General features: G+C 35.3%; 2 protein-coding genes across 2 annotated transcripts; one reads left to right on the forward strand and one right to left on the reverse strand.

Moving 5' to 3' along the window:
- Window positions 1-258: 258 nt before the first annotated feature.
- On the reverse strand, window positions 259-11,420 carry LOC110830151 (U3 small nucleolar RNA-associated protein 14 homolog A). The gene is made up of 11 exons (XM_022064695.2): window positions 11,201-11,420; window positions 10,834-10,926; window positions 9,804-9,927; window positions 9,007-9,220; window positions 7,893-8,048; window positions 7,484-7,561; window positions 6,723-6,847; window positions 5,721-5,922; window positions 3,307-4,943; window positions 1,980-2,196; window positions 259-522 (listed from the first exon to the last, which is right to left on the reverse strand). Exons 3-11 carry the CDS (start codon window positions 9,908-9,910, stop codon window positions 319-321), a joined length of 2,940 nt encoding a protein of 979 aa, XP_021920387.1. The 5' UTR covers window positions 9,911-9,927; window positions 10,834-10,926; window positions 11,201-11,420; the 3' UTR covers window positions 259-318.
- Window positions 11,421-11,509: 89 nt separating this feature from the next.
- Naa40 (N-alpha-acetyltransferase 40) lies at window positions 11,510-13,119 on the forward strand. Its single transcript, XM_022065259.2, has one exon. The coding sequence runs from the start codon at window positions 11,810-11,812 to the stop codon at window positions 12,494-12,496; it is 687 nt and encodes a 228-aa protein (XP_021920951.1). The 5' UTR covers window positions 11,510-11,809; the 3' UTR covers window positions 12,497-13,119.
- The last annotated feature ends 174 nt before the right edge of the window (window positions 13,120-13,293 follow it).

Here is a 13,293-nt window from a genome sequence, read left to right on the forward strand (position 1 = left end):
CTGATAGTGGAGAATGTTTTAATTATCTGGGCAGGAGAAATCCACTATGGTCACATCATTACCTAGCAAGACAACAAAACCACACAAAGGCCACTGAACCCAACGCTCAACATAAATGATACCATACATAAAAGTCACAGTCAAATTCTTGTGACTGCCCAAGCTGCTACTAGTCATTATGCTTGGTTTGATTTTGGGAATCTTCTTTTCAATGGCAAAACCAGATAATTTTCTAGAGTAAAAAATGACAGAACAGCATCCAGATAATAAAATCCTTATTAACATAAAATTTTACACCATCACAAAAGTACATAAATTTTATGGCATTCCTTTCATTTTCATCTTCTTATTCACCAACATATCTTCATCCATTGGTTCGATAACAGATCCCAGTTTTGTTACAACTGACGGCTTTATTAGTTTACGATGTGCAGTTTGTGGAATCCAAGTGTTACCAATTGGAGCACGAATACTAGCTTCAAAGTCCTTTACACTTGTAAACGGGAATGGCAGTTCACTTACCTGAAAACAGAAAGAAAGAAAAAACATAACTTTGATTTGAATAAAAAGTTCTGATATGTATTTTTTGAAGACCCCCTTGAAGACAAATTTTTTGAAGATGGGTGTCTTCTGGGTTGTTGCGCCATGTAGTCTAGTAGAAGATCACAGACGTTTCAGAGATCATACCAGACTACATGGTGCAACAACCCAGAAAACAGCCATCTTCAGATTCACCGCCATAAAAACCTCAAATCCTACATTTTTTGTTGGCTCTTCAAATTTCTGGTGTTGGAGAACATGAATGACAATAAACACAGCATATTTAAATGTTACATGATTAAGTGCCTTTTTAAAACATACTAATTTTATGCTGTGTGAAATTCTATCACTTGAAAATCAATGTCAATTGTGGTCTTCTGGATGCTGACACTGCAGTACTTTTATTTGTGCTAAAGTCCATAGTTTTTCCTTACTGGTTGGTGGCTAAAGCAACAGTGAACTAAGAAAAACTGAAATGACACTGAAGTTCAACAAAATCTACCAAATGGTCACACTAACAACAAGCAACAAGCAGCAAGCTTAGGTTACCCTCCAGCTGAAGGTTTATATATAACATATGCTCGACAGCTCTAAAATCAGAAGTTGTGTAATTTCTAAAAAAACATTTGGCAGAAAGCACAGCAATAAAACCCTGACCACAAGCAGCTGTTGCTGACTAATTATGCTTTGCTACATAAACGCTCATCTCCCTTAGATTGCACTGAAATGGGCTATGCAATATAGCAGTGTTGCGCAACATTTCTACACTTGCGACACATTAAATATTGTCGAAGAATCATGGCGGCACACCAACCCCATTTTGCATATAATGGGGGGAGAGGTAGATGGTTTATAACATTGATTGGCCATGACAACTTCTTATAAATCAACCCCAAACCGAAAAAAAAAAATTCTATTCATGTTTATAATTATCCATCTTTATTATGTAATTTATTTTAAATATATTCATTATTTGAAAAAAATTAAAATATATTATTTCCTACCGTTTGATTAAAAATTTATTAACTACGTGCAAACATTTAAACTTAAAGATATTTATTTATACTTGTACATGTAGATTGCAGGAAAACACAAGAGTGGCAATGAAAAAAAGGGGAGGTACACATGTTTTGCTGTAAAGTGGTTGTTTTCCAATTCCATTTAGTAGATCTTGTCTATTTTCAGTCTACCCAATCATAATAAAGAAAATGAAAACTGAGACAGAGCAGAAAACAAGACTAACAATTATTCATCTCATTATGGTTATAATTATAATATGAGGTGAAAATTTCATGGCACAGACTGCAATATAGGGATGTGTGAACAACACTAATTGGTCATCTGGAATCTTCAAGATAAAACTAACCATCAATAAAATAGCCATTTAAGCTTCAAAGGTTAACATGTTCTGCCCATTAAGAATAATGAGATTAACTGACCTGATGAGGCACAACTTTATCATTCTTTTCTTCATTAATGATAACACTCCCTTTGTTGGAATCCTTCCTTGGTGCTACCTCAGGAAACTTTATTATGAAACGACGCTTTTTCCTTGAAGATACAGGCAGGTTTTTTCCACCCCACTCTCCCCAGCCAGGCAAAGACAAATCAACACTCTGAGGCTGCGATTTCTCTGTCACCTCATCTTTCTCCTTCCTAATCACAGACAAAAGATATTTAACCCCGTGACCCATATAGACTACATATTTACATTCCCAGAATGTATGTTTTCCTACAATTAATTCATCACCTTTTTCAGTCCAATTAATTTTCCTACCATTGCAAATTACTTTGTTCCTGTTCATTTCATTTTACTTTTCCAGATTTTATGTCACTCCTGTGACTGGCCAACTTTTCCAAAGTTAGCTACTCTGATAAGACAATCTCCATCTTGCATGAATCATTTTAAATTTCAATGTGTGACTGTTTTGAAGTTAACTGTTACAGCATTACTGTTTAACCTATCAGCTGATTCTACTGCATACACTGCTGTTTTATTTGAATTTTAATGTTAACAGGCAAGATGGAAATGAAAAACAAAAGTAAACCTACTTCCTTAGAAGAAAAATTCAACATCCTACTGGATATCACAAACACATGAAGACTCATACTTCCTTGATGAAAGAACTTGGGTTATCAGTATTAACTCTGGATAAAATAGTAAAACACTGTCATGTCATTGGTGAAAATGCACGGAAGTTAGAAGATTATTTTTTTAATACATATACACCAACATTTCTTATTTTGTGTACAGAATTTCAGTGTTTGACAAGTGATTTTAAGCTACATCATGACACTGTATATTTTTAGTTTCTGGGAAATACATGTTTTGAAAATGTTCAAACATTGTTTAATAAATTACTGGTATTATTTATAGGGTTCTCTGTATCCTCCCACATAATTTTGATCTCCAAAGTGGCCTTTTCCTTTCATACTTCCCAAATGGAATTCTGTAAGTCTTTCTCTTCTCTTCCCTTTATTGTACACACCCTGTTCCTTATGATGGACCTACAAAAATAGGCCTTGTTCAATAGAAGGGAAAAGGTTAATTTCTGATCTTTAGTATGCCTTCAGGAGTTAAAACGAGAAGCTGAGAATAGGGAAAACTGGCGAACTGTTTTTGGGCAGAATAATGGACCTGTCGTCAGACAGAACACTAAATAATAATAATAAAGTATGCCTTCTCAGCAGGATCCTTGGTTGCAGCAGCAACATATACTACCACTGCCTTATCAACGACAAGAAATATATCAATTTTGCTCCTACCTGAACTCCGCAATTACATCATCTTCAGCAAACGCTTCAGTGATAGTCATCTGCCTTTCTTCACTCTCATCTTCATTGTCATCAAGAGCCTCATCACCTCTAGTTATCATGTCTGGAAGCTCTGTCTGCAAGTGTTTTGGTTTCATTGCCATGAACTTGTTAGGATCAATATTATCTAGTGGGAGTTCCTGCTCTCGTTCCTGTAAGCTAGACTCTCGTACTATCTTGTTCAGGTTCCCGCATGAAGATTCATCTTCCTGAAACTTATCATGAGGCTGTTCATTTAGTTCTTCATCCAAATCTGCCTGTACATCCACTTGTTTAAATTTCAAGGATGGACTTTCATCATCTGATTCTGAATTTGTGTTTTCAGCCTTGTTTTTATCTTTAACCTTAAACTCCAATTTCAGTGTCTTTAATTTCTTATCCACCTTCTCCTTCAATTTTTCTTCCATGTCATCAAACAATTCTCCTATTTTTACTGTATTCTTACTTGTACCGTTGTCAATTCTATTTCCTTTATTCTTATTACTGTTCTTTCTCTTTGGTCCACTATAATTCTCCACTTTACTCCTTTCTATATCTATTGGTGTCACAGTCCAAGAATTTGTTGTTGCAATTACTGCTGAGTGAGACTCAGAAGGCTTGGATTTATAACCAGTGGAACTAAAACTATATGCACATTTTCTCTTATTTACTTGCTCTACTATACTGTTTGGTTTATTTAGAGACATTCGTTTCCTCCTTGGCTGTATCTTGGCATTATTATATACCTCTTCTGAGATATTTTTCTCTTTATTTAAAAATAATATCTTTCTTTTGAGCTGCATCACAGTACTGGTATCTACTTCTTCTTCTTCTATATTATTTTGTTTATTTGATGAAATCTTCCATTTTGGCACTATCTTAGCACTGTCATTTTCCTGTTTGGCTCTATTATTTTGTTTATTTTGTAGCAACTTTCCTTTTTGTAGCTGTACCTCACTCCTATTATTTACATCTCCTGTTGTATGGTTCAGTTTTTTTGGTGATAATGTTTTCTCTTTTGGCAGTATCTCAACTATGTTATTTATCTGTTCAAAAGTACTGTTTCCTTTCTTTGGTGATACCTGTTTTCCTTCTGGCTCAGTACTGTTAATTACTGTATCACTACATCTTTGTCCTTCCCTTATTGGAATTTCTACATCTATAGAGCCATCTTCATTATTTTCACCTCTTAAATTTACAGATGCTGAACTATGACTTTGTATGTGATTTTTATCTACTTCATTACCTTTGTCATTTTGGCCTTCAATACTTTCATTTGCAGGTGCTGCTGAATGATTCTCTGTACATTCCTTCCCTAATTCACTTGCTACTCCTTTCCTGTCTATCCCTTTGTTGTGACATATGTTACTGGCATTACCAGTTCCTTCAGATGATTTTCTATTATGCTCTGCCCAGTATTTACGATACTCACTGACAAATTCTTCTACCTCTGAGGCTGCTTTTGGTGTAATCCAAGGATTGTCAGTGTTAGGTGGCATTACTTTTACACTGCTGTCTTCTTCCTCTTCATCGTCACTGCTGTTCTCAACCTGTATTTTCTGTGTCAAGTCCCGGCTTACTGCAAGTTGCTGTGCCAACTCTTGCCGACTCTGCAATGTCAAAACAGTCTCAGACTGGAACTTACTCACCCCCCATTTATAAAGGTAACAAAAAATATATTATGTTACCAGTTACCAGTGCTATTATGATAATCACCATCATTATCCTTCCTAAATTTATGTCTAGCTGGCCTGTTATGTGTATTACATTACAGATTCTTTTCATATTTTCAGAGGCCTTCTTAAGCACCTTCTTCATAATTGGGGGGGGGGGGGGGGGGGGGGGATACAGGTAAAGCTGTCCCTGGTATTTATCAAAGAACCATGTAATGCAACCCATTCTTAACCTCAACACTGGACAGAGGTGAGTGATAAGCACCATGTCCCAGAAGCTTTACACTGGAGCAGGGGTTCTCACCCTTTTTCGCTGGTGTACCACTAATTATAATTTATCACATTAAATGTACCATTAACAAAATGTGTTCAGGGAAAACTTATATATTATCTTTTGATTTTCTTACTCAGTTTGTGTACCACTCAACATTGGCTTAGGTTGAAAAACACTACACTAGAGAGAGCAACTGCAGCAATCATAGCATAGAAGGCTGGGTGTGCCCCAGAATTGGCATCGATTTTATGGTGAAAAGAAAAATTCCGTCCTGCTGGGAATTAAATGTCACAATTTTACATTAGTTATAATCTCTGGGTAGAAGAACTTTTCCATATACTATGGTTTTACTGTAATTAAGTCTTCATAATCACATTCTGCACCTGGGCTTTTGACAATTGCTAACGAATGCTAGGGTGATACTGAACAAGAATGCTTACCTCTTTATTATATTTTGCTCTCACAGCCTTGTTCCTTGCCCACTGACCCGTACTGCGGTGTCGCAGTGACACTCGTTCCTCTGCACGAGTGCGTTCCAACAGCTCAAGCTGTTGCAATGCAGCTTCAGGATCTGTTTTCTGAAGTACTTCAAAATCCTTCAACTGTTGTCGAATACGTTCACGCCGCAGGATTCGGTGATACCTGTGACATATAAGTTATATTTAGTCAAACAAAAAATATATCCTCTTTCTTTTGCCACACAACACATGAGAACACTGAGAAATAAAAGATAACTTTTGGATGTCCATTTTAGCTGACATCCAGCCACAGACAATTATTCAGAAACTAAGCAGTGGATTCCCACGTAAAACATTAGAGGTTTAGATATGACACCCATATTTTTGCATGTTTTCACATCCCACATGAATGACAAAGTACACATTTTAAGGGTTCAGTGACACACCAGGTTCCATTATGGCTTGGAGCATATGTGCAGTCTCCTCAGTCACACCAGCAATCATAGAAAGATGTCTGTCTTCTGGGTTGTAGCACAATGCAGTACAGTTACCAATAATTCAGGGTGATTGCTCATATGATGGAGGCAGCAAGGACCTCTGAAATATTGGTTAACTTCCACTAGACATCCCGGCACTAGAACTCAGAAGTCGATCATCTTTGTACTCACCACCATGACAACCTCATATCCTACAACCATCATGGGTGCACTAAATTTGCACTTCATGCCCCATCACATGCAATGATATCAGCAGGGCAACCAAGGGAATAACAAATTTAACAATGGTACATATGGTCATTGTTGTAAATGTGATCAGAGAACATCATACCCATCACTATGGATAAGCAGAATTCTGCCCTACAGTGTCTATGATCTCAGAAGACACTTCCTTCAACCTTGTTTATAGAGAGACAGAATATTTAAAGACCATAACCACGGACAATGGGAGGGGGAGTAATTAGTGTCCTCAAAATCTGACTCTCACTTCTTGCTCTTGATCTTCTTCTGCCTACTGGCCTTAGAGGCCATGTACGACTGCTGTGCACGCAATCTAGCCATCTCTCGGCGACGCTCACACATCTCAGCTAAACTCAATTGATACTCTTCTTCCTATTTAGAAACATAATACAATAAATCTAACACATATTTTCTTGATAATGGAGAAAATCATAAAATGAAACTTCATGTTGGAACATTTCAATTTTACAGTAAATCCATCTACATGAACTGACAACATAGATGAATTTACTGTCAAACTGTTGGATTCATAATTTACACACTTCACCAACTGAAGGGAAGACATCACTTTGGAGGTCTAGAAATAAATAGGAGAATAACACTGAAACAGATTTTATGGAAACAGGGTGTGGATGGAATTCTATTGGATTAGGATAGGTTCCAGTGTGAGGCTCTAATGAACAGTGAAATGGAACTGCAGATTCCATAAAAGCAAAATATTTATTGTTTACCTATGTAACTACCAGTTTTTCATGAAGGACCTTGCTTCATTAAGTTAGTTATTCCATCCCGTACTTAGAAACCAAATTCTCCAGTTATTTAGTACAAAAGCCCATATGGAACTATTATATATACTTTCTTTCAAATACTTTAATTTATATAGGCAAGAGAACTGAATACGTAAAATAATAATTCTTGGTAGTTCATCTGTGTGCTAAATTCAGCTAGAATAAATTTTCCATGCTTGGTCACATAAAATATATTAAACACTCTGAAAGACAAACACACCTTTCTTTCTTCCTGCACAACTGGGCTGTTGTTTAAAATTTCATCCATCTGTTGCTCCAGAGAGGTCCTTGTTTGCGACTGCAAGAAAAGTACATTCAGAAAATCTATTTTCCTTCATTCCATTTGCTTCTTGGAGAGACCTTAGCTAGAAACCTCAATTATCTGCATGAAATACTAGTAACACTGGATTTCTCACAGCACAGAATTAATCTGCACTTTTCTCTTTATCAGCCACACTTCACAGACATAAATAGTCAAAAATCTTTTATGTTCTCAAATGTTGGAAGTTTCTTTTCTCAAAACGTGCATTTTTCAAACTTGCACCTTTCTATTCAGAATTCCTCAAATGTGGCATAAACTGGTGACCCACACATCCAAGTCAATACATGATAACTAAATTTAAACTTACCTTCAACTTTGAAACAAAATCATTTACTGTTTGGAAAGTAACAGTGGACTGTTTCAATGGAAAGGAAAGTTGACTGGCAGCCTGATTGCTGTACACAACAGCATCCCAACGACCCAACTGAGATTTTACGTTTTTAAACCCAACTGAACGTTGAATCTGGAATGAAACTGTAAATGTTATACTACACCATATTATATGCCTTCTGCACATAGGCCTTTTGTTGGTTGATGCATGTGAGGACAACATGAATACATGCAGAAATTAGTAGTGCACAAGATCATATTAAATCAATCAAAATAACAAAAAGTTTATAAATAATGTTTTCTTGAGTTGAAAAAAAAACAAAGAAACCTTTATGAACACTTTAAATTCCTTGGAATACCCATAACAGGGGAGGAGGGAGGGAAACATGGACACTGTCCATTCCCAGAGCGGAATTTGAAATGTAATCACATTATCTGAACAATCCAAGGCTGCATACACTTTGTACTATGTGACCACTATAATCAGTAATAATGTTATATTTTCTTATTTAAAATTAGATAAATGGCGTAAATTAAGCTGCCATGTAAAACATGATGGAAATTATATCATGGTGTGTGGTACTAAGATAATCAATGTATCACACAGTCCAATTAATACAAATGCTCTTGTAAATATAAATTTTATATCTTGAACCATATTTTCTTTCTTCTAAGACTGCCTCTGGTTATCCTATACATATGCCACAGAAAATTAATACATGGTTTTTCCAACTTTATTTCAACCAGCATGAATAAACACATACGTCTGCTTGAAACACATTGTTATCCATGGCTATTCATTATAATTGGAAAATTATAAACTAAATCAGAACAAAGTTGGATATTTGCTGAAACCATGGTAGCATGAAAGAAACCTTATTGCTGAAAATATACATAAAATAATTACTGAAATAGAACTTCCAGATGACAAAAGTGATTATGATATAGATCATTCATGAGAACTAAATCCATGTTAAATAAAGCCTCACTTTAGATGGTTTAGCAAAAGGCAAAGGCTTAACATCAAGTAATCCACAAACATTACAACACAGTGATAGTATTGTATATACTAACTACAAAATATACTTTACCCTCGCAGCAACAGTTTTTTCTAATGGACGTGGGAGAGTCCGTGTATTGTGATGAATCGAACGCAACTGTTTGGTGATTACAGCATGACTACCTTGCTGACCCAAAGACTTTGTCAAGTTCCTTATAAAAACAGTATTTTTGTCAGCATCACCCTTCCCAAGGTGGAACTCTGACACTCTAAAACTTGATTCTTTACGACTTGGTGGTTTTACTCTATAACACACAACAATTAAAATGTTTAAATGTTTTAAAATAATATAAATTTAAACAATCACAGAAACCAACCCTGAAAAAGTCAGATGTGTGGCATTACATGTGACATGCATGCATGCATAAAGTCCTTGAATTTAATTTGGAAACCAGACATCAAAAGAGTTTAGTTCACTCCTTTCAGCAGTCAGAAAGAAGCAAGGACAATACCAGTACCTAGAAATAGGCCATATCTACTTCCTCCACCATCCCTTTGTATCATCCTCTACATTCATCAGTAGCTGATACAAACTAATTGAATGGAATGGATCACGATTTCCCTAAGCAAGTAACAGACATTCAACTGGTCCAGAAACTCCTGAGAACTCACAGGTTCATAACCATAATAAAAAATCAACCATCAGACATTATTTTAAGCTGGTTCACACTACTGTTTCTTTGATTATTTAACAATGCTTTCTCAGTTTCATGAGGCTAAATACTTTATCCTTGCTTTTTTCTATTGTACATTAATGACTGTCTCAGAAATTTTGGTGACCCCTACTATCAAGCTACTCTTCTTCAACAAAGTCCATATAAAACATACCGTTGTTTAACATCAAGCTCAGACACAGCAGCTAACAAAGTGGAATGCTGTGCTTCATTTATCTCATGGTCACTACTGTCACTGTATGTAGCATCAAAACTGTCCATTTTGAAAATGATTAGAACTGTAAGAAACAACATTATATCATTATTATGGGAAATGTGCTAGGTAGAATATAAAACACACTAGGATTTAAAAGAACAGCTGTCAGTGAAGTGACTATCTGCTGGATGAACATCCAGGTTTGTTTCCAGCAAGAACAACAATTTTCCTCTTTGACACCACATCTTGACCAACTATGAAGTCCATCCATTTTTCTATCCAAAAGATAGTGGAATTGTTTTACACAGAAAGATAAAGAATGGAGCTGGTCACTCACACATAATGCCAAGATCTGGACTGTTTGGAGCTGTATGTCCATACCCCACATACACGTTCACAGCCTTAAGGGCCATTTTACTTTTAGGATTAAACCTATCAGGTATATATTATTTTTCAGTATGAATTTGAAAAGAGCTGGGCTTAATGAATACTAGAATAAGCAGCACATCAGATAATTTCTTTCTACACAATAAATCATAACACATTTTTTCCTTTTATTTAAACATAGTTTGAATTGTTGAACTGAATCTGACATTGACCAGAACATGACTTCCATGATTCTGAGATTTGAGGTTATCACAGTAGTAAAAATAACAATCAAGGTCTTCTAGGTTATAGCGCCATGTGGTCTTGTACCTGCTTACAAACTAGACCATACCATGTCATAATACAGACCCACATTAAAAATTTCCATAAACGCCCAACAAAAGACCTCAAAGATTAAATATATCAAGCAACAAAAGCATATTATAGTAGTAGGATTAAAAAAGTCAGCAACGTTGTTGACATGAAACCTAACACAATACTAATACCATAATGCATATTAGTACATCAAACTGATAATTTTGAAATTTTCACTACTCTGATTAATTACAAATTTTTATTTCACATAAGTAACTGTTCAGCTTGGCATGTTAATGGAACTCACCTTAAGATGAAATGTTCCTTTATATTACAACTCTTATCTAACTCATGTTGCGTTGGCAGAGGAATGGTGAATACATGAAATTATCATGACCAGCTGCAAGTAAATTGAAATAACTGATTAAAGGTCACATCATGCATAGTAAATTGATTGCAACTACAAATAAGAAGAAAACCACGAATACAATAGCATAACCACAATGTCACTTTAATAAAAAAAATTCCAAAACGCATAAAAGTCACAGAACAAAAGATAGTGCCAATTAATAAAATAGAGTATACTAAGCAATCTATATGCTGCTGTTAATAAAACTATTGCAAATTTAGCATATTTGTAGGTTAACGAAGATCTGAGCAGAAACCATACATACCTAACCAAACAACCAAACGTGGTGCAAAGGCGGTGCCACAAATGATATACATAGATAATATCTAACACGAAATACACAAACAATCGCAGCTTCGTCCTGTTTGGTTTAAATGGTTACTAGCATATCTTTCCTGTGTAGCTTGTACCTCTAGTAGCTACATTACTGTGAATGTGTCGCAAATGTTTGTACCCCCTCCAAACCTTGGGGCAAAATTGTTTCACATAATGTGGGTTTCCTTTTGGTCCATGTTTATCTGTGATTCGTGTTACCAATGCTCTTCATAGCATCAGAACGGAATTTCACTGCATAAGATTGGCTACAAGATTTCTATAGCCAACCCAAAGGTTCTTAAAACACAAGAAAGATGTCTGACTTTACTTCGCATATTGCTATGGAATTCATAGAGTTTTAAAAATTCATATTGTAATAAATTCAACGCAGGAACGAAGGCTGTAAATAAAATTCACATTTAACACAAAAAAATGTTATGGATGTCACAGTTGGTACATCATTCCCGGGATTTGTTTGCTGGGGCATTTGGCAGTTGAAAATTGACGATTTCTTGTTATTTAAAAATATATATTTAAGCATTTGATAGTTTGTGCAATAATGGAACGCAAATCTAAGAGAAATAAAGAGAAAAGACAAAAACGTAAAGAAGAAAATGCTTGTCAGCCTACTTCAGAGATAGTTTTGTACAAGGCAAATAATCAGGACGATCCTATGGCTCATTTCTCAGAATTCAGAATATTCGAAAAGAATGGCATTAATGTCAAGCTTGAATGCAAACGATGTGGCTCCTTAGATGTGGGTACAATTCATTGGATCTTTGATCTAGAGAAGAGGAATATGAAAGCTTTGTATGAACAATGTGAGTGGGGGTGGAATGACAAGATAAAGAAAGAAGAGATGACAGACGACAAGGCATGGTATCTTATTGCACGAACTACCGAACCAGAATGCAAACCAGTTGCATTTTCACATTTTCGTTTTGATATGGACTATGGGGATGAAGTTCTTTATTGTTATGAACTACAATTAGAGGAAGAGGTGCGCAGGAAAGGGTTGGGTAAGTTCATGCTACAAGTATTGGAACTGATTGGGTTTTCTGCTGGCATGAAGAAAGTAATTCTTACAGTACTGAAACACAATGCTGAAGCTAAAGCCTTCTATACTGCCCTGAAGTACACAATAGATGAAACATCCCCAGAGGATAATGTACTTGAACAATATTCTTATGAGATACTCAGCAAAGTGAACAAAAAGCTGTCCTCTTCTAGTAAAGTATTAATATAAGATGAGATTATCAAGTGATTAATTTGTTTTAAGAAGAATGATGCAAAGTGAAGAAGCTTTTGTTGATATATAATTTGAGCTTCATATCAATGGTATCACCTTGCTATGACAAGTTTAATTTTTAATCATCAACAAATGTCTGTACTGCAGCATTCTTTTGTTTTATCAAGTTACATTTCGGTTCATTTTTTGTCAGTGTTCACTATAATTTCACTGCTTTAATGTTATATAGACTCGCTATCACATTTAACAACATATTTTAAACATCAATTGGTTATTTTTCAAACAGGAAATGTTTCTCCTGTTACGTTGGCTTTACACATACAATGAAATGCCAGTAAAACTGTATCTCCAAAGTAAAGTAAAGTAAAGCATGCTCAAGTGAGTTGGGGGATAGTTTTTTCAATGTCTTGCTCTATATTATGATTCACTTGCAGTGTTTTAGTATACCAAGTTGACATGTTTCATTTCTTGTACTGTTTACTATGATAATTAGCATAATTTAATCAACAGATGTTAGATAAAAGTTTGTTAAGACATTATGAACCAGTATTGATTAAAATGTTCTTATGAGTGGTATTGTTAAAGTTAGATTTAAAATAAATTTTCCTACTGTGATATTATTCCATCACTTGTCTTCATTTAAGAGATGTTACAGAATGGAAAGTTTCCCGTTTCCAATAGCACCTCTAGGTGCAACAGCCGATGTCCTTACATACAGTGAAAAGCCAATAAATGGTTATTTGAAGTCAGGTGAGTATTGAAAAAATATATCTGTAAAGTTAAATACCTAACAG

The sequence above is a fragment of the Zootermopsis nevadensis genome, unplaced genomic scaffold, assembly GCF_977971745.1.
Source record: "Zootermopsis nevadensis isolate Lab colony 2312 unplaced genomic scaffold, Znev_1.0 Znev_ptg000030l, whole genome shotgun sequence".
Classification (NCBI taxonomy): Eukaryota; Metazoa; Arthropoda; class Insecta; order Blattodea; family Termopsidae; genus Zootermopsis; species Zootermopsis nevadensis.